This window comes from Protomyctophum bolini, assembly GCF_963924005.1.
Source record: "Protomyctophum bolini genome assembly, contig: SCAFFOLD_77, whole genome shotgun sequence".
In the NCBI taxonomy this organism is placed as follows: Eukaryota; Metazoa; Chordata; class Actinopteri; order Myctophiformes; family Myctophidae; genus Protomyctophum; species Protomyctophum bolini.
In genome coordinates, this window is record NW_027666171.1 from 1 (window position 1) to 21,492 (window position 21,492).

General features: G+C 45.4%; 1 protein-coding gene across 1 annotated transcript; it reads left to right on the forward strand.

Moving 5' to 3' along the window:
• The first annotated feature begins 5,410 nt into the window (after positions 1 to 5,410).
• Positions 5,411 to 19,163, forward strand: LOC308312052 (ras-related protein O-RAL-like). Its single transcript, XM_080794462.1, has 6 exons — positions 5,411 to 5,524; positions 8,368 to 8,517; positions 11,009 to 11,149; positions 13,075 to 13,283; positions 14,667 to 14,841; positions 18,477 to 19,163. Exons 3-6 carry the CDS (start codon positions 11,036 to 11,038, stop codon positions 18,579 to 18,581), a joined length of 603 nt encoding a protein of 200 aa, XP_080650588.1. The 5' UTR covers positions 5,411 to 5,524; positions 8,368 to 8,517; positions 11,009 to 11,035; the 3' UTR covers positions 18,582 to 19,163.
• The last annotated feature ends 2,329 nt before the right edge of the window (positions 19,164 to 21,492 follow it).

Sequence of the window (21,492 nt, forward strand, 5' to 3'; positions counted from 1 at the left end):
ATTTGTAGAAACGTTCCCAGGTCAAAATGGGTTAGCAGCAACTATAGCCTCAGTAATTAGTTGTTAAGCCCCTTTCTGTCCCTCAAATGATCAGTTGGGATCTGGTCAGGTCACCCAATACCAGTGGTTCCCAGAGTGGGGTCGAGAGGTGCAGTTGGGCAGCTAAATGATAGCTTGGTACCAAATAGACCCTTATCTGTCTGTGTAACTCTGAGAGTGATATACAAATGGAACCAAATGGACCCTTATCTGTCTGTATAACTGGTCCATTTGTATCACTCTCAGAGTTAAATTAACATTGATTTTACAATAATTAATATAATTAAAATAAACTGCAGGTCTCAGAGATAGACTATTGCATGTCAAACTGGGGGGGTCATTGAAATGAAAATTGAACATCTCTTTTTGGTGTTTTAAAGCATTATGTTATACTTTAGCTAATTTTTGAAAATGCGCCACAAATCTTTGAATATATATATATTATATTCTTTCAGTTTCAGAAGACTTTATATTTTTATCTCGTCGACGGACGGACGGACGGATACGGACGCACCTGTCTCGGCGAAGCTGATGATCTCGGAGCTCTCCTCGGGCGCGCTCGGGCGCGCGGCCGCCCGTGGCGTGCCCGTCCAGGTGGGGGATCTCCACGCGGCCGTCCTCGCGCACCTTCCGGCGTGCAGCTTGCGCAGCGCCGTCACCATGGCGGCCTTGGGCACGGGGTGCGTGATGTTGGGACGGTCGCGCATCTGCAGCCGCGACAGGATGTGCCTCTTGACGGCCTCCAGAAAGTCAACGTTCACCCCCGTGTCGGTGCTCACCAGGGCGGGCGACTGCTGCTGCTGCCCGCCGGCGGTGGTTCCTCCGCCTCCGGTGCCGCAAGACGAGCAGGTTTCCTGGGCGCCGGGCGCCGCGGCGTGCCGGGAGGACGGAGGACCGCTGCAACGGAGGGACAGAACGCAAAAAGCCGCCACGAATAATGCGCTGCGGAAGAAACACAAACTCATCTTCTCCCCCAAACAGCTGCCCAGATGATCCACTTGAAGATTTAACTGTTTTTAAATGTATACTTATTTTTTATCTTAAGTCAAAGTCGTTTATATATATATATATATATATAGGCATATATATATATATAATTATATATAAGGTTTTTCGTAGTTAAAAGTTTAAAGCGATGGTTTCAAAGTGTTAGAATCCTCATTCCCCTCGGCTTTCTTTCACAATCGATGCATTTTTGATTGCGATGATAATGGTGATAATGGTGATAAGGGTGATGATGGTGATGAGGGTGATGGAAACGTATGTGTTTCATCTCCGCTCAGTCGAAGACGTCGACATTAATACGTCTCCGTTTCATGTCTTGTTTTAATGTTCATCTGTCGTTCATGAGGAACAGAACAGCCGATCAGGGCGTCTCGAGTTGAGACGCTCAACTCGCTGAGCTTCTGGAGTCAAAGTCAAGTCCACTGCCTTGATGTCCCCGGCTCCCCCCCCCCCCCCCCCCCCCCCCCCCACTTGAATGGACTTGACTGCACCAACACTCCTCTGTGCGTGTGTGTGCGTGCGTACGCACGCGTGGTTGCGCCTGTGTGTGTGTGTGTGTGTGTGCGTAGGCTACGCACGCTTGGGTGTGTGCGTGTCACTCAGTCAGCGGAAGATGGACAGATGGAAGGATCACTGCAGAACATCTAAAAACACAGCCCAGGTGAAGAAGATGAGCAGATCTAAACCTCAGCCCAGGTGAAGAAGATGAGCAGATCTGTAGACCCTCAGCCCAGGTGAAGAAGAAGATGAGTAGTAGATCTGTAGACCCTCAGGTGTCCCAGACCCAGTGAATGATTGAGCAGCAGATCTCCAGGTTATATTCCGACATCGCGGGAGGAAAAAAACAGAACGGGAGGATTCCACTTGGACATTTTCGTTTTAATTATTCAGACCATGTCTTTAAGTTTTTACTAGTTGTTTCTTTTAGTAGTAATAATAATAATAACAATATATAGTAGTAGTAGTAGTAAAGTGCTCCGGAGGTCGGACGGACGGACGGACGGTCCTCACACCACGGACGGTGTGCGTGCAGGCGGCGCGCCGGTGAACCATAGCGCACGGAACGGTTCCATTCTGCCTCTCCCTCTGTCTCTCTATGTCTCTCTCTCTCTCTCTCTCTCTTCTGGCTCTCCAACACACCCGATCCAACTTTTTATAAGTAGCCTACACTCTAGTCCCCATAGCCCCGAGGGACACGGACGCTCTGATTGGATAATTGGTCGTCGTCAGGGCAACACCCCCCCGCCCCCCCCCCCTCCTCTCTAGTCTATAGGAATTAGACACTCGTCTCGTGCAGGATGTGTTTCTGTTTCATCGATTCTTCTTCTGACGTTTCTGAAAATGTGAGAATCGATTACATAAATCTACCGAGAGTAAATCTTATATAGGCCAGGCCTGGGCAGCGATATTTATTTCTTTAATAAGATTGTTTTTAGTCTCATGTAACTTTATACACACCTCAGAATGTGGATGATTGGTTAAAAATATGAACATAGGCTTTATGATTTCGACATAATGAGGTCAATGTATACCCTTATTTAAAATGTAATTGATCAAAAAAATTAGTTAATTTATTATAGCTCATTTATTCTCAACCAAAACGACAGCTATTGATAAGCTATAATATATCCTAAGTTTAATGAGAGTGGCCTGTTATAATTATAGGTCGAATGTATAAATAACACATTTTGGACAACATTGTCTCCCGTGACAACTTCTGACAACCCTGTCCCAGGCAGCCAATCAGAGCGCGACCAGCGCTGCCTGCCCGCGAGGGCTATGGGATCTATCTAGGGCAAGGCTACAACTTTTATAGACCTGGAAACCACGTGGGCTCTCTCTCTCCCCCCTCTCTCTCTCTGTCTCTCTCTCCCACCCCCCCCCCCCTCTCTCTCCCTCTCTCACCCTCCCCCTCTCTCTCTCCCACCCCCCCCTCTCTCTCTCTCTACCTCCCCCCTCTCTCTCTCCCACCCCCCCCCTCTCTCTCTCCCACCCCCCTCTCTCTCCATCCCCTCTCTCTCTCTGTCTCTCTCTCCCTCCTCCCTCTCTCTCTCTCCATCCCCCCTCTCTCTCTCTCCCTCCTCCCTCTCTATCCATCCCCCCCCTCTCTCTCTCTCTCCCTGCCCCCCTCTCCCTCTCTCTCCCCCCTCTCTCCCTCCCTCCCCTTCTCTCTCCCTCCCCCCCCCTCTCTCTCTCTCTCTCTCCATCCCCCCCCTCTCTCTCTCCCTCCTCCCTCTCTATCCATCCCCCCCCTCTCTCTCTCTCTCTCTCTCTCCCTGCCCCCCTCTCCCTCTCTCTCCCCCCTCTCTCCCTCCCTCCCCTTCTCTCTCCCTCCCCCCCCCCCTCTCTCTCTCTCTCTCTCCCTCCTCCCTCTCTATCCATCCCCCCTCTCTCTCTCTCCCTGCCCCCCTCTCCCTCTCTCTCCCCCCTCTCTCCCTCCCTCCCCTTCTCTCCCCCCCCCCCCCCCCTCTCTCTCTCTCTCTCTCTTCCTAAATGGTTAAAAATAAAAAATAATAGAACCTAATAGAACCTAAATCCATTCCAGGCACACGGACGGAACCCTTTTAGTGTTAAAGTGTGTGTGTGTGTGTGTGTGTGTGTGCGTGTGCGTGTGCGTGTGCGTGTGCGTGTGCGTGTGCGTGTGCGTGTGTGTGTGTGTGTGTGTGTGTGCAGTGTGTGTGTGTGTGTGTGCAGTGTGCAGTGTGTGTGTGTCTGTGTCTGTGTCTGTGTGTGTGTGTGTGTGTGTGTGTGTGTGTGTGTGTGTGTGTGTGTGCGTGTGTGTGTGTGTGTGTGTGTGTGTGTGTGTGTGTGTGTGTGTGCAGTGTGTGTGTGCAGTGTGTGTGTGTGTGTGTGTGTGTGTGTCAGTCAGAACTAGTCTGCAGAGGGTTATCAGACCTGTATGGATCCGTGTGGAAAAGGACTCACCGTGAGAACACTGTGGAAACGTTCAGGCTATACACTTCCGTTTAGGACTCTGAAATGTATTTTAAAGACGTTAATCTACACCGGGCGGGGCGGGGCGGGGGGGGGGGGGTGTAATAACTTTCACGGGTAATCATTTGAATTCTGGTGGAATGGTTATGGTAGCCTGTATGGAATCAGTTCTAGTCAATCCTGTAAGCCCAATGATACGATGATCTAGTCAGTGCGTTGATTATATTATTAATACTAGAAAACACTTTAAACATTAAAGAGTCAGCTTGCAGGATGGATGGATGGACGGATGGATGGATATTATATGTAACTTATATAGCATTAGGTGTATTAGGTTAAACAGAACAGCTGTGATTCTGTTGTGTTGGTGACCTTCACTCCGTTTGATGCTTCACGGTGCCTAACCTGGTGCAACACTGCCATCTATCGTCGATATGCTGCAACTACAGTCGCAGCGCAAATATATATGAGTATATTATAATAGTATAGTACTTGTACTAATACATGTTTGTACTTTTACTCAAGTAGATTTTCTACCTAATTGTAGCATGAATTGATGAATTGAACATGGTGGACCCTCTTGTAAACAAGTGTAATGCTTAATTGGGTCGTCCACTCACAGTTAACAGTCTTTGTATTGAGTTTGTGCTTGAAATGTTACTGTAATTCTGCAAACTGTTAATACATATTTCAATCAATCAATCAAAACAGTGTGAGCAGCATTGATACACTTTTACTTAAGTTAAGTAAAACTATTGAGTCCTTTTTTTTCCACCACTGCAAACGGATACTTTAAATCTAATCCATGTCAGTAATCGATCGACTCGGTCAAATCAATAAATGAATAATCTGTCTGCAAAATAGAAGCTGGAGTAATTCTGTGACATCACATCCTGCCAGTGTTATCTTCCAGAGGGGCGGGGCCAAAGTTTGACATGTGTTAAGTTAGCTGCACGACACCCGGAAGTTGGCTGACAACAAAATAATAATAAAGGTAAAATAGTAAATAAAATACTACTGCATGTTATTATACTGTATATACTGTACACTGTAAAGTACATATTTTCACTGTTGAAGGGCTGTTAGCGTGTGTGTGCGTGTGCGCGCGCATACAATACAATACAAAATGTTACTATTCGATTGATGTCCTCTATTATATGTTTGTCCTAATGGGATCCTCACACTTCTGTAAAATATGTGTTGTTAATTAATGTACACTTTTAGGTTTTATTTTTGTCATGTATTTTCTTCTCAGATAGAGAGAGAGAGTGTTGTGGATATTGACAGTTTAGTGGGGTTTTTTTACTCCTTGTGTTCCTTTTTGTCCAAAACAAAAGAAAGAAAACATTTTTATTTTTTTAATCGTCAGTTTTATTTTGAAGGACATCACCGGCAGCGCCGCCGGTGTCGCTGTCCGCCGCCTTGACGCTCCTGAGTGAGTTTTGTAAAAGTTGAACCCACTGCATGCAGAGCGTCCAGCGTCCAGCGTCCCACACACTGCGTCCAGCCAGCGTCCCACACACTGCGTCCAGCGTCCTGAAAACTGGTGAGAAAATGACACTAATATCATCTCTTAAATATCTGTACGTTTCATAAACGCGTGTTTCCTACAGAGGTCACTTTAGTAAAGACCAATGTCCTCTTTCAGTCGACGCTGTTCTGTTGTTGTTGATCGACATTCTTTCACTGCCAATGGCCGCTCTGCCTTTTAGGCTTCTCGTCCAATCAGGTATATAATATCATGTGTTGTGTTTGTACAGTTTGGTCAGCTGGTTGGAGAGGAAACTACTTTTAACATCTGTTGACTTGTTCCTCTTTTTGGCTCATATTAGGAGCTCTCTCTCTATCGCTACCTCTCTCTCTCTCTCTCTCTCTCTCTCTCTCTCTGTCTCTGAGTCTCTCTCTATCTATCTCTCAATTTAAAAAAGGCTTTTATTGGCATGATAAATATGTTCTACATTGCCAAAGCGTACATACGACAAAACTAAAGTCAACATTGTGTACACAGAGACAACAACAAACATCCCAACAATAATGAACAAGCAATACAGTAACAATGAAAATAAATTAACAAACAGAAACATAACGGCAACTTAATGACCCTGTTCAGACAGATATACCTGTCTCTTCTGTCCACTGTCTGTAGAGTGATCACAGTTCTGTCTGTGTCTGCCTGTTTCTATTGAGTCTGTACATAGTCAGCATCTGTTTATATTGAGTCTGTAGTCTGTACATAGTCAGCATCTCTGTTTTTTTTTGTTTTAAGTTTTCAAAATGGAGGCTGTTCTTCTGAGCTGCAGTTTTCTGTCTGTCTGTCTGTAGGAATTGCTGGCATGTCTTTATTATCAACCTTGATAGCAGGGTGTGTGTGTGTGTGTGTGTGTGTGTGTGTGTGTGTGTGTGTCACTCACGCCAACACACACCCTTGTTGGTGGTGTGGGTGTTGCCGGCCACACAGGCAAAGGCAATAAGCTCGTAGTGCGGCACTCGGTGTCGCGCTATGAGCTTGTAGATCTGCTATTTTATATAGTATAACATAATGCTTAAAACACCAAAAGGGGCACGGTGGCACAGTTGGTAGTGCTGTCGCCTCACAGCTAGAAGGTCCTGCGTTCGATTCCCGCTCGGGACGCTGTGGGTGCTGGCGGCGTGTTTCCTCCTCCGCGTCATCAGTGCCCATACCCGAAGGCGGGGTTGGCGAAAGGGCCTTTCTGTGTGGAGTTTGCATGTTCTCCCCGTGTCCCCTATAGGGTAGGTACCCTCACAAAAAACTCCCCCCTGTCAGGTGTAAAGGAGCAACTTGGACACTCAGGCATGAAGGAAGCATGAGTTCAAGTCCGTTGCTCTCCCCTTGTCCCCCATATATGGGGACTAGGTTGGTGGAGGGTGTGTAGAGCCCAGTATCACATTAGATGATTGACACAGGGCGTGAAAAATGGGTTACAAAAAAAAAAAGAAACGCCAAAAGGGGTCCCCGCCCAGAATGGGTTAACAGCACTCCACTGATGACAAACGGTGTTCAGAACAGCTTGTCTAAATGTCTCTAAAAAATGCTGTCCACCCGTTCAGAAATGATAAACGGTACAGACAAACCCCCTAGAACCGTCCCTGATTAGGATGCATAAAACTAAATTAGTAATAAATAGATAGATAGATAGATAGATATATTGTAGTGTAGATGCAGTTGCAGAGAGGAAAACGTATATAACTCAGCAGACAGACCTGCAGTCTTCTGTGAGTGGTGCATAAACATTACTAAACGTTTTAGTTGTATCTGTAGACGACAGAAAGGTCTGCTTTCTTCCTGTCCCAGATGACCCGACAGGTCTGGGACGGATCAGGGCAGATCGTAACAAAGATCGCAATCGTGTTTTTGTCCCTGAAACCGTTTCACGCTGTTAACCTAGTATTAATTATTCGACCCAACACGGTAGTATTTTTAAATCGGTCATTTGACACACAGCGCGGAGGGAGGGAGGGAGCCAGGATTTAAGAACAACAACAACACTCTCAGCTCTGAGACCTCTCAGACCCGTGCGGGTCCATTTGGTTACATGTTGTGCCCTCTCAGAGCTGGACTGGTCTATGGTGGTGGTTTGTCCTTCAGCACCGATCTGCTCTCGTAAAAGGTCAGAGAGAAGTGACTCTTTTTCCATATCTGCCACGCAACCCCGCCAGACTGTTTACTGTGGGCTGGTAATCAGCCGTGCGTGCGTGCGTGCGTGCGTGCGTGTTGACCTGATAAGGGACACACTTTGTTCCTTATTTGGGGGGAATCAATCAATGACACCGTTTGAAGTTCAAACTGCTTATATAAATTCTTTAATGTATACTTACTATAATTCAGAGGTTGGGTTGTTAATATAAGTGTACACTGTGCTGTACAGTGATATTTGATCTTTTTGTGGATGTGGATTAATATAATTTGAGAGTGCTGCTAGCCCCCGGTGCAGCGGTGAAGGTCTTGCCCGCCACTGTGGAATGGATGCCTGGCTGGGGGTTCGAATCCTCCACAGATCTATACTAGCATCTACTAGAGACCACCTCACTTTGCGAGGCGTTCTGAGGTTGTAGAATATAGATCTGCTATTTCCGCAATACTTGCTATTATACTAGTAATACTATATAATAGTATTTGACAATCTGTCCAATGTTTGACCAGTTTTTATAGTATTGTTTATTGATTACATTTGATGCAGTAATGGTATTATTAAAATGGCTTTAAATGTACACTTCACTGTCATTTGTTCTGATTAGGTATCACAATCCGTGGCTGGATGAGGTTACAGTTGCCATTACACTAAAGTTGGATACTATTACATCCATCAAAATGTCAGCCACACTAATCCTCATTTCCGTGGCATGTGTTTGTGCGTTTCCTCTTCCTAGATTCCAAATCCAAAGGCTCTTGTCGTCCGAGGAGAGGAGAGGAGAGGAGAGGACAGGAGAGGAGAGGAGAGGAGAGGAGAGGAGATAGCTGCTGGGCCGAGGCAGAGGGGCTGACAGTACACAGAGGAGATACCGAGGGAGGGCTGTAAGGTAGGCTAAAATCAAACGCACCTTGTGCAGATTCTTGTTCTTTTTCTGTTCATTCATGGAAACTGTCTCCTGCTCAGAACCGCCTGTCCACTATATGATAGCCCAGAGCCCACATGGACTTACAGGACACACCATATCATTGCTTCAATATTGCATTGTGTACAAGAAACAGATTTGTTTTGTTGTTATTCCATTTTCTTTTTTTTCTTTTACACAAACAAAACATTCTGCCTTATTTCCCACGCCCTGCATAAAAAGTCTGCCAAAGCAAAAATACCTTTTCCTAAAACAAAATTCCAGTTTTTTATAGTCCTCCAACCAGAAAAAGTCAGCACAGATGGTTGTCATTTTACAAAATAATACATGTCTTAATTCTTCATATAATGGGCAGTAAAACAAAAAATTAATTTCATTTTAAATTTCTTTCAAATCACACACTAGACAGACTCTGTCCTCCTCAGGAGTACCAATGAATCTACCCGTTTCTAAAGCTAATGGTAAGGTCCCAGAATGCAGCTGTGCACAAAAAGATCTCTGACTTTTGGATATATTTTGTGTAACATAAGGATGAGGGCCATACTTATTTTTAATAAGACGATATGTTCTTAGTTTTGGTTTGTACCATAATTCAACAGCCCAACTCTCCTTATACCCAAGGAACATACAGTTCTGTATTTCATGAATATTACAGCGTAGTCTATTTAAATAAATAAATGATGAATTATTCTTAAAGAATAAAGACTTTACTTCATTTGCCCAGGGGTAACCATTAGAAATGTCCCAGTTAAAAATATTTTTGGTCAGTCTGTCATCGGAAATATTAACCAGTATTCCAAAGTCTCAACATCTCACCTTTGTGTCTGATATTTGCGGGCATCCATCCCATATCGCCGCTAATAGCCAAGATAGGCGTGAGCTTATGAACTCCAAGAAATGACCGTATGGCTCTATTTTGAATTGTGTTACAACTTTCATTGTTCGGAAAACCCCATACACCGGAGGCATAATCCGAAACAGGGCATACACAAGACTGATATAATTGTGTATATGTATAATATCCTAAATCCTTACAGGCTTTCACCTTATTCAGTACTGAGCCCAGGGCTCTACCAGCTGAATCAGAAAGAACCTGAGTGCCTTCCTTGAAGTTCATATGCTCATCTAAAGTGAGGCCAAGATATTTGTATGTCTTTGTGTATGTTAATACAGTCCTCCCACACATACATGTAAATGGACTCCTTTCTACAGATGGTTTCCTAAAGTGAACAATTTGTGTTTTGTCAATGTTTAACCCTAACCCTATACTGTTCTGTTGATTTGTTCTAGCAACAATAAAAAAAATAAAAAAGTCAACAAGGCAGTTTTTTCCTTTTTGTATTTGTATTTTTATTATATATTTTTGGAGGATCATGTATGAGAGTCAGTCTACTTTTCTCTTTGCTTTGTCTTTCACAGAGCAGAGAGGGGGGGGGGGGGTTGGGGGGGGGGGCTGTAAGGTAGGGCATTCACTTCTAGTAATTTTTACTAATTGACAAGTTGTTTAGTTTGCTAGTTGACTAGTTGTTTAACTACCTATTATGTCAAAATATATATATTTGTACATTTAAAAACTGTGTAAATCTACCTGATCTTGAGGCCTACAAAAAATATATTTGTATTTTTTTTCTTATCAACTAGTCAACTAGTACCAACAAGGTAGTGGATTTACTAGTCGACTAGTTGAATAGTCCACTAGTTTAATAGTCCACTAGTTGAATAGTCGACTAGTTGAATAGTCCACTAGTTTAATAGTCCACTAGTTGAATAGTCCAGTAGTGTAATAGTCCACTAGTTTAATAGTCCACTAGTTGAATAGTCCACTAGTTTAATAGTCGACTAGTTGATTAGTCGACTAGTTGAATAGTCGACTAGTTGAATAGTCCACTAGTTGAATAGTCCACTAGTTGAATAGTCCACTAGTTGAATAGTCTACTAGTTGAATAGTCCACTAGTTGAATAGTCCACTAGTTGAATAGTCCACTAGTTGAATAGTCCACTAGTTGAATAGTCTACTAGTTGAATAGTCTACTGAATAGTCCACTAGTTGAATAGTCTACTAGTTGAATAGTCTACTAGTTGAATAGTCCACTAGTTGAATAGTCCACTAGTTGAATAGTCCACTAGTTGAATAGTCCACTAGTTGCTTAAAGCCCTTATTGTAAGGTAGGCTAAAATCAAACACACCTTGTGCAGATTCTTGTTATTTTTCTGTTAATTCATGGGAACTGTGAAACTGTGTCAGAACTTACTGTTCTGTTGGGGTGCGCACGCTTTTCCGACACACCGAAGATCCGAAGCGGGGGGGACATGCGATGCGATGCGAAAAAGCGATGGTCCGACATGCGCTGCTCCCGTGCTTGCGGTTAGGGTTAGGTTAGGATTGAGGTTTCGGATCAATAGTATGTCGGAACTAAAGCCTGCACCCGTTCTGTTGATGTGTTACTTTTTAAAGGTATTTTCTCAGAGCAGCAGAAACAACATGGCCTCCGGGAAGAACAAGAACCAGAGCTCTCTGGTTCTCCACAAGGTGATCATGGTGGGCAGCGGAGGTGTGGGGAAGTCTGCACTCACCCTGCAGTTCATGTACGATGAGGTGAGTTCCATCATGGTGAGGTGAGGTGAGGTGATCATGGTGAGGTGAGGTGATCATGGTGAGGTGAGGTGTGGGGAAGTCTGCACCATCCCAGGATGCAGGGATGGTCTTTTAGAGATGAGTCCCAGGATGCAGGGATGGTCTTTTAGAGATGAGTCCCAGGATGCAGGGATGGTGATATGGCTGAATTTCGCACTGAACAAACACGTGAGGAATACAAGCGATGAGCAAAGGACTGCTTGTATATGATGTTGTTTATTTGAAGAGATCACAGGTCCTGGCTTTTCCCAACAGCTCAGGCAGGTTCCAACAACATACTGAGACAGATTCAGAATAGTACTTTAAGTAGAGTTAGATCCCACCCACACAGGTGTGAGAATCTTGCTTACAGACAAAGGGAGGAAGTTGAGGGGGAAGGGGGGGGGGGGGGGGATGAATAGGGCTAGACAGGGCTAGACACACAGGAAGAGGGGGGGGGGGGGTGGGGAAATCAGGTGAAGGCAACAGCCGAGTGTGTAAATTCAAGAGAGCCATGCTGTTGTTATCACAGCATGGCTGAGCTTCAAGGCTCCGGGTGTCTAGACGAATTCAGTGTATTCGAGTACAGTGGTACAATGGAAAATCCTCCTCAATGGTCTTTTAGAAATGAGTCCCAGGATGCAGGGATGGTCTTTTAGAGATGAGTCCCAGGATGCAGGGATGGTCTTTTAGAGATGAGTCCCAGGATGCAGGGATGGTCTTTTAGAGATGAGTCCCAGGATGCAGGGATGGTCTTTTAGAGATGAGTCCCAGGATGCAGGGATGGTCTTTTAGAAATGAGTCCCAGGATGCAGGGATGGTCTTTTAGAGATGAGTCCCAGGATGCAGGGATGGTCTTTTAGAGATGAGTCCCAGGATGCAGGGATGGTCTTTTAGAGATGAGTCCCAGGATGCAGGGATGGTCTTTTAGAGATGAGTCCCAGGATGCAGGGATGGTCTTTTAGAAATGAGTCCCAGGATGCAGGGATGGTCTTTTAGAGATGAGTCCCAGGATGCAGGGATGGTCTTTTATAAATGAGTCCCAGGGACATTTTATGAGTCCCACTTCAACCACGTTAGGAGTCATATTTTTGCCATTTTTACAAATTGCAGCATTTAACTCCCATTTCATTTTATATAGTTATAATGTGGTTATATTCATGTAGAAAACAGAAGAAGAAATGATGATTATAACTAAAGCTGGCAAAATAAACTAGAATTAAAAACAGTACAGTAGTGCATCCCGTGGAAGCAGAGGTTGTTGTTTTATCGCGTCCCTTAACTATAATTAAGCAATAAGCCATGAGAGGTCTGTAAGGCCTCGAGTGGCTTATTGCTTTTCTAAAACGGTTACAAACGTATAGCAATATTAACCTAATAAAACTATTGAATTCACAAAAGTAGCTACGCTTTGCGCCACCAGAGCGAGCCACATCACTTCCTTGTTGTGCTCGGCAAGTAGGCTATGTGACGGGAGAATAGCGCTTGATGTCTTTACGGGGCTGCCTGGAGCCACACAGTCACAGTCATATGAGCCGGGCGGTGCTTATAGACGCCCGCACGGCATGGGTTTGTAAAGCAATCAAGCGCTCCCCTTCCCCAGTTCAGCTACAAGGCTGCAGGATGATACAAAGTGATTGAAGGAGTGGGTTATCGGTGGGATTTACACCGGTCACGTGACGGTAACCAGCCAATCCGAATCAAGTATTGGGACTACCCGTTTTAGAAACTGTGTTTTGTGATGCAAAATGCACCCTATTTTAATCTGTGTCCACGCCTCTGTCTGTCTGTCTGTCTGTCTGTCTGTCTGTCTGTCTGTCTGTCTGTCTGTCTGTCTGTCTGTCTGTCTGTCTCTCTGTCTCTCTGTCTCTCTCTCTGTCTCTGTCTCTCTCTCTCTCTCTCTCCAGTTCGTGGAGGACTACGAGCCCACCAAGGCGGACAGCTACAGGAAGAAGGTGGTTCTGGACGGGGAGGAGGTCCAGATCGACATCCTGGACACGGCGGGCCAGGAGGACTACGCCGCCATCCGGGACAACTACTTCCGCAGCGGGGAGGGCTTCCTGCTGGTGTTCTCCATCACGGAGCAGGAGAGCTTCAGCGCCACCCTGGAGTTCAGGTGAGGAGGAGAACTTTTCTTATTCTTTTATTAAGTTTTTTTCTTTTAATGTTTTTTCATGGAGGGACAGACAGTAGGACAGACAGTAGGACAGACAGTAGGCTGACAGGAGATGGGGGGCGGGGGGTGGTGGTGACATGCAGTAAAGGCCGTCGGGATCGGGAGTCGAACCCGCGGCACGCTGCCAGACTGGATTACCAGCCAAGGTGCCTGGACCGCTGAGCCACGGCCCAGCATTACCTTATGCTTTAGCTATTGAAGAATAGCAGATCTACAAGCTCGTGGCGCGCTACGAGCTTGTCGGTCTGCTATTTTTGAAAGATCGTAAAAATGCGGCACAAAGGTTTGAATATATATTCTTTCTGAACGTTTCGACGTCTCATTGTACTAAATGGGTACAATGAGTTTGTTCTTCATAGGCGTAACTGATGAAGGTCTTTGTGACCCAAACATCACAGCCTGTTAGCGGGCATGCTTGTGTCTGTCTCCCTTAGAGTAATATAATATGAATAGAGATTAACCCATTCTGACCTGAGATCAGATTAAAAAAATGTCTTCTACATCCTGACAGTTTTCTGAAAAAGCTATGTTTCTATGTCAGTCGTTCTTCGATTTTTCAAAAATAGCAGATCTACAAGCTCATAGGCGCGCTATGAGCTTGTAGATCTGCTATTTTTCAATAGCAATGTCCAGAATTGAATCGCCATCAAATCGCATCGTATCAGGAAGAGGGGTGAATCGCATCGCCGGGAGATTCCATGTATCGCTAAAGTATCGTATCGCTGGCAGTGCATCGAGATGCACATCGAATCGGCCTCAGTGCTGAGATTCACATGCCTAGTAGCCACTATACGACCACAGATGTCCCAAGAAACTAGCTAGCCTAGCCACGCAGTCTGCTGCGCTCTGGGAGAACAGAAACTAGCTAGCCTAGCCACGCAGTCTGCTGCTCTCTGGGAGAACAGAAACTAGCTAGCCTAGCCACCCAGTCTGCTGCTCTCTGGGAGAACAGAAACTAGCTAGCCTAGCCACCCAGTCTGCTGCTCTCTGGGAGAACAGAAACTAGCTAGCCTAGCCACCCAGTCTGCTGCGCTCTGGGAGAACAGAAACTAGCTAGCCTAGCCACCCAGTCTGCTGCTCTCTGGGAGAACAGAAACTAGCTAGCCTAGCCACCCAGTCTGCTGCTCTCTGGGAGAACAGAGCAGCTGAATTCTTTGTTTTGATTAGGTGTGGATTAGGTGCTGGTTTGAACCACGGCTAGAATGCTGTTTCAACCAATCAGATTGCTTCCTCGAAACGACCTGTGGTATAATTCCTCCTGACTGTGTGTGTGTGTGTGTGTGTGTGTGTGTGTGTGTGTGTGTGCGTGCGTGCGCGTCTCAGGGAGCAGATCCTGCGTGTGAAGGAGGAGGAGGGAATTCCTCTCCTGCTCGTGGGGAACAAGTCGGACCTGGAGGATCGGCGCCAGGTGTCGGCCGACGAGGTGACGAGCCGAGCCGCCGAATGGGGCGTCCAGTACGTGGAGACGTCGGCCAAGACGCGCGCCAACGTGGACAAGGTAACTGTTCAGATTTATAGCTTGCTACGATATCTTTGTTAATTGATTACTTATCGTGCTTCCTAACCCCTCCGAAAGGAGCAACAACTTCACACAGGGTCATGTATTTACTCGAATCTCAGGCCATTCGCGATCTAAATAACATTACTCATGTGTCTTTATATACTTTTATTATGATTTCATAAACATACATTTAAACACGATGAGCTTAGCTCTTTAAATCAGGTTAGTGTTTCTAGCCCTTGTTCAGGCCCTTGAAATTAGTTAAAAAACCTGAATGATGAGACAGAATATACATAATACATTTGTCAGTTTACAGGTTTACAACACAACACATCGATAGCATTTATTGATAGTTGATACTTAGCATGAATGCATATTTACCATTGGTCAATGTGAGGTTGATTTATCGCTGTGCAGTGTGATACACAGCTGGTTGTTCATCGTGCACAATGTACACGAGGTTGGATTCTTCTTGGTTAACAAAAGGGTTTTGCTGCCGGATAGCGTCTTGTTGGACGGTCCCAGAACTGATATAGCTTTTGGCCTAGTTGCTTAGAATCTGATTCCAGGGGACACAGCATAGGTACTTTAAAGCCCTCTGTGCAGCCTTGGAACATCAGCCTTTCCTGTGATTGGCTGTTTGTGCCACCCCGTCAGCCATTGGTCAGCTTAAAGCTTACCATGCTGGCTGTGTGGCTATGTGAATGTGCCCTTATCAGGACCCCTGCTGTGAGGTTTGGAGCCCCTTGGGAAAGGACATTTTAACCTCCTAGTCTTTTGTATGACTATACTTCAAGATTATAGATCAGTTTAACCCATGACATTACTGTGTTACAATAATTACATTCTATGGATCACTATAACTTGTTAGTAGTTTTAGTAACAGTTGATGCTACTACTGACTCTCTTCCCTAGGGACAGAGATAGTGGTGTCCCATTTCACACCTAGACTGCAAGGCTCTCTGCCTGTCGGTACAGTCAATTCTACCCCCGCTTGGGGTCATAAATCACACTGTTATCTTTCTCCTGCAACTGCCAGGATTTGGGCAGTTCGGTGAACAGCATATTCATGAAGACATTAATAATCCCAATAATAACGCTGAGCGTCATACTCAGCGCCACAGTAACCCTAAACCCTAACCCAACGTGGACAAGGTAATCCTAAACCCTAACCCTAAGGTACAGCGACCTTTAACCCATTTAGGCCTGACGTAAAAAAAAAAAAAAAAGTCTTCTGAAAGAATAAATATATACAAAGATTTGTGCCGCATTTTCACGATTTTTCAAAAAACCTACAAGCTTGCAGATCTGCTATTTTTCAATAGCTAAAGTATAACATAATGATTAGTTAAAACACCAAAAGGGGTTCCCGCTAGGGCTGCACGATTAATCGAATTTTAATCGAAATCGCGATTTTTGGATTTGGACGATGTCAAAAAAAAGAAAATCGTTTTTCCCTTTTAAACTAGGGCATTTACGGTAAATCTCTCTCGCACTCGCCTGCAGGCTGCAGGCTCCTCCCACTGCGGCGCAGAGAGAGAACCTGAAACCTGCAGGCTCCTCCCACTGCGGCGCAGAGAGAGAACCTGAAACCTGCAGGCTCCTCCCACTGCGGCGCAGAGAGAGAACCTGAAAGCGGCGTTGGCATGTCTGCTAGGGGAGCGACAGGAAGGAGGATTTAGTCGGTTAAAATAGGCAAGACAATGTCTGTCGTCTGGAAATGGTTCGGCTTCTCCGTTTCAGATATGGAGCAAAACTACTGTAAAAAGGGGATGCACACGCCACGCTTTGCACACGCTTTGCACACGCCACGCTTTGCACACGCCACGCTTTGCACACGCTTTGCACACGCCACGCTTTGCACACGCCACGCTTTGCACACACCGCTGAGCTTGTGTTTGTTTTCCGGGTGCTGGAGCCGGTTGGGACCATAGGGGACCTCTAAGGTCGGGGCGCTCGTGTTGCAGTCTCTCACGGGCACAGACTTTTTACGGGGACAGGTTTTAGTTCCGACATAGTGGAGGGTCGGTCCCTGTGGGAGACGGCAGCGCCTGGAGGAGCATGGACAGGGGCATAGCGGCGAGTAGCTCTGGTCCATAGCCTTAATGCTAATTCTTTTTTTTTTTCTTAACATTTTTATCCCACGATTTTGTAACCCAGTTTTCTTTTCACCCAGTGCCAATTATCTAATGTAATCCTGGGCGCTACACTTCCTCTGCCAACCTGGGGGGGCAGCGGACTGACCTCATGCCGCCTCCTATGCATGAGGAGTCCAAGCTGCTTCTTTTCACCTGACAGAGGGGAATTCCCCTGGCCGGACGTAGTGAGTGGAAGGGACACGTTATTCCGACCAGTTCCTTTCCCCTCCATCAGGCGCCCCGGCTGGCCAGGGGGAGGCAGTTTAGAGACCAGGATTACGGCATGTTTTTGTGAGGGTATCTACCATAGGGGACAAGGGGAGAACATGCAAACTCCACACAGAAAGGCCCTATCGCCAACCCCCGCCTCGGGTATGGGCACTGATGACGCGGAGGAGGGAACACGCCTCCAGTGCCCACAGCGTCCCCAGCGGGAATCGAACCCAGGACCTTCTAGCTGTGAGGCAACAGCACTACCAACTGTGCCACCGTGCCCCCCCTAATGCTAATTCTACCCTAGCAAGCTCACGTCTCCGCAACACGCTGTGAGCTAGTAGATCGGCTATTTTCAGCACGCGTACAAATGGAGGATGAGACGTTCAGAATAGGGATGGCCAAATGGAAAGATTGTATTAACCGGTTACCGCCAGGACTTGCCGGCTAATTAACCGTTAGCCGTTAAGGGAAAAAAAGCGCTGTTTTGCGCATTAAAAATAGACAAATACACCGTTTACACGCGGCCTGCTGTCAATCAGTGCACTAGTGCGTAGGCTACAGTCTTCTATCCGCACATATGTATCGCGGACCGTTCAGGAAGGATTAGAGAGAGAGAGAGAGAGAGAGAGAGAAAGACGTCTCTCTAACGCGCGCGAGCGAGAGAGAGAGAACGTCAGAGAGGGGGGGGGGTCCCGTTAGCAACAAGCTAACAGCATACCGGTAGGTTCGTTCTATGATCCATAAAACGACAGATCTGCAGTTTAAGGAACCAACGTTCGTTGCATGAAGGGCAGATCTGCGGGCGCGCAATGCTGTGTGTGTTTTCGTCTTTTTTTCTTTTTCCCTCCTGCTTCCACAGTCCACTAGTACTTCATGCAGTTGCGTTGGTGTTTTTGTTTTGGGGAAGTAAGTCACGGCACATGCGTGGTTGCACTGACAGTAAAGGTGGAAAGAGGGTGTGTGTGTGTGTGTGTGTGTGTGTGTGTGTGTGTGTGTGTGTGCTTGGTGTTTTGGCCGCGGTGCCCGCTCTCGGCGCTTCAAAATAAAAAATATATTTTTTTATCGGTGAACCATTAGCCGTTAGTGTTGTCGGTAAACAAATTAATAAACGGCTAACGGCTAACGGTTGTCGGTGGCCATCCCTAGTTCAGAAACCTTTGCCTTCACAGTACAAGCATCAGCTGTGGCAAGTTGAAAAGAGATGTGGCATCAAATTATCTCTCTCCCTCCTTTCTCTCTGTCTATCTCTCTCTATGTCTCTATGTCTCTCTCTCCCAGGTGTTCTTTGATCTCATGCGTGACGTTCGTAAAAAGAAACTGTTGGAGAGCAAAGAGAAGAACGGCTCCAGTGGCAAGAAGCCGAAGAGGTGCTGCGTCCTCTAACCCCCTCTAGTGGCAGGAAGAGGAACCCCCGACGCACTCAGAGAAGCTTAATACAATGTGCCAAAGCCCCCAGAAAACCCTCCCTCTGACCTCCGTGGGACCTGTGTGAGTTAAAACCCTCCCTCTGAGCCGTAGGAACATTTCACGGGTGATTCATGAAAAGGGAAAAAGCGATACGACGTCAAATCAATATATATCACAATTTATTTCAAACATTAGACGAAGGAATTATTTTATACTCTTTGTTTTACACGGCCTATAGAGCGACGCAGTCCCGCCCCAACTTCCATGACGACGTCGGGCCCAGGAAATAGTTCCCAATGCATTTTTCCCTCATAGACATTTCAAAACGTATTTAATTAAAGACCTTTTATAAGCGTCGTATGAAGCCAACTCTTGAAAAAGTGTTGTAACCTGCCGTTTTCAACTTCTTTCTAATTATTTGTTCAGCCCCGACAAAATTGTGTTTGTTGTCATGATTTGTCACGACAAGAGTTGTCTTTGTCCGCGGCATAAACGTCTTTAAATAAATACTTTCTGGAAAGACTGAGGAAAAATGAACAGGGATATATTTTCCCCGGGGGGGGGGGGGGGGGGCTGCGACGCTCCATACTGTAAATATTATGGTTGCAACACAGCTGAACAAAGTCGTCGATTGAATCGAAAATCGAAAATAGCCACCCTTGTATACAACGACTCAAGAGAAAAGGAAAAAAACAGCTTCTCGGTTATTTGATTAACCTACTAGATTAAGTTGGTTATTGCTTCTAAATATCTGTATCATTTTGGTTCTTTAATTGCCCAGCCAGCCCTATGTTGTATAAACAGGTGGTTTATAATAAGGAAATGGAAACATGTCACATGTGATTCCTAAGACGTGATTACATTTGACTGAGGGACTGGCTTTGGATTTTTTTTTTTTTTTTTTCGTTTTGTCATGTCATGTGAAAGCAGGGACTCCCAGCTTCAAATGGACATATTGGTTGTTCAGTTTGACCCACCAGTTTTGGAGATATGGCGTATAGAGTAATGTCTGGCAGAGAAACAGCGAGTTGAGAAAACAGGCTTGAAAAGGTTCACTTCTGTGGTCTCTAACATTACACCTATAGCTACATGTTTAAGCATTTATTTCATATTTACATGTCTTCTGTGGTCTCTAACATTACACCTATAGATACATGTTTAGGCATTTATTTCATATTTACTTACTTACTATTTACTTATTTCAGACATAGTATATGTCTAGTAAGTGAAGAGTCTGCCTGTGCTATTAACTCTAAAAGAAAAAAGCTTTTCTCCATTGGTGAAAAGCTGGAGTTTGCGCGATGGCAGCAGGCTCTCAGTCAAATCTGGTCACATATTATATTATAATTATATAATGTACACCATATATTATTATATACATAATGCATATTATGCCAATCACTGTGTTGAGTCAAACTATTTCACCTTTCTATGTTCAGCGCTACAATGGCACTGCTTTAAGCACAATCTGTACTTATAATATATGTATAAAACAGTGGTTCCCAAACTTATTCATGTCCTCAAATTGACACATTTCTTTCCCGCGGACCCCCATTTGAAAAGATATGCCAGGGACCCCCATAAGAGAAGATTATTTAAAAGATATGCCAGGGACCCCCATAAGAGATTTTATTCGCAACCCGTTTAATGTCAAGGACCCCCAGTTTGACATGCATTAGTCTACGGACCCCCAGTTTGACATGCATTAGTCTACGGACCCCCAGTTTGACATGCGTTAGTCTACGGACCCCCAGTTTGACATGCGTTAGTCTACGGACCCCCAGTTTGACATGCATTAGTCTACGGACCCCCAGTTTGACATGCATTAGTCTACGGACCCCCAGTTTGACATGCATTAGTCTACGGACCCCCAGTTTGACATGCATTAGTCTACGGACCCCCAGTTTGACATGCATTAGTCTACGGACCCCCAGTTTGACATGCGTTAGTCTACGGACCCCCAGTTTGACATGCATTAGTCTACGGACCCCCAGTTTGACATGCGTTAGTCTACGGACCCCCAGTTTGACATGCGTTAGTCTACGGACCCCCAGTTTGACATGCATTAGTCTACGGACCCCCAGTTTGACATGCATTAGTCTACGGACCCCCGTTTAATGGGATTTCTCTCTCTGGGACCCCCAATTTATATTGTAAAATCAATGTTAATTTAACAAATTTGTACAAATTTGATGATGTGTCGAGTTGCTTTGCACAATTAGAGAGTGTACAAATGGACCATAACAGGTCCGTTTGGTTCCATTTGTACACTCTCAGAGTTACAGACCCATAAGGGTCCGTTTGGTTCCATTTGTACACTCTCAGAGTTACAGACCCATAAGGGTCCATTTGGTTCCTATAACTATCATTTAGCTGGGGACCCCCTGGAACTCCCCAAGGACCCACTTTGGGAACCGCAGATTTAAGAGATGGATTTTTGGACGAAACAAAAGTATTTATTGTAAACCAAAAAGTGTAAAGCTTTACATTGCAATGATAGTAATGATTTCTATAGATGTTCAGTTAGAATCTATAGGCCACCAACCCCCATCTGAACATCCAGGGACCCCCCCCCCCCCCAGAAGCAAAGATATGAGTTAAAAACATTCGCTCTGAAAGGATATACAGTATATTCAAAGATTTGCACCACATTTTCTCGATTAATTTTTCCTCCAAAAATAGCAGATCTACAAGCTCATAGCGCGGCACCGAGTGCCTACGAGCTTGTAGATCTGCTATTGTTCAATAGCTAAAGTGTAACATGATGCTTAAAACACCAAAAGGGGTTCCCGCCCAGAATGGGTCAAGTCCAAAGTGTGTAAAAAAAGAAAGTGAAAAGTGTGAGTGAACATCTGTCCACTCTTTGTTGGTGTTAATTTAACCAAAA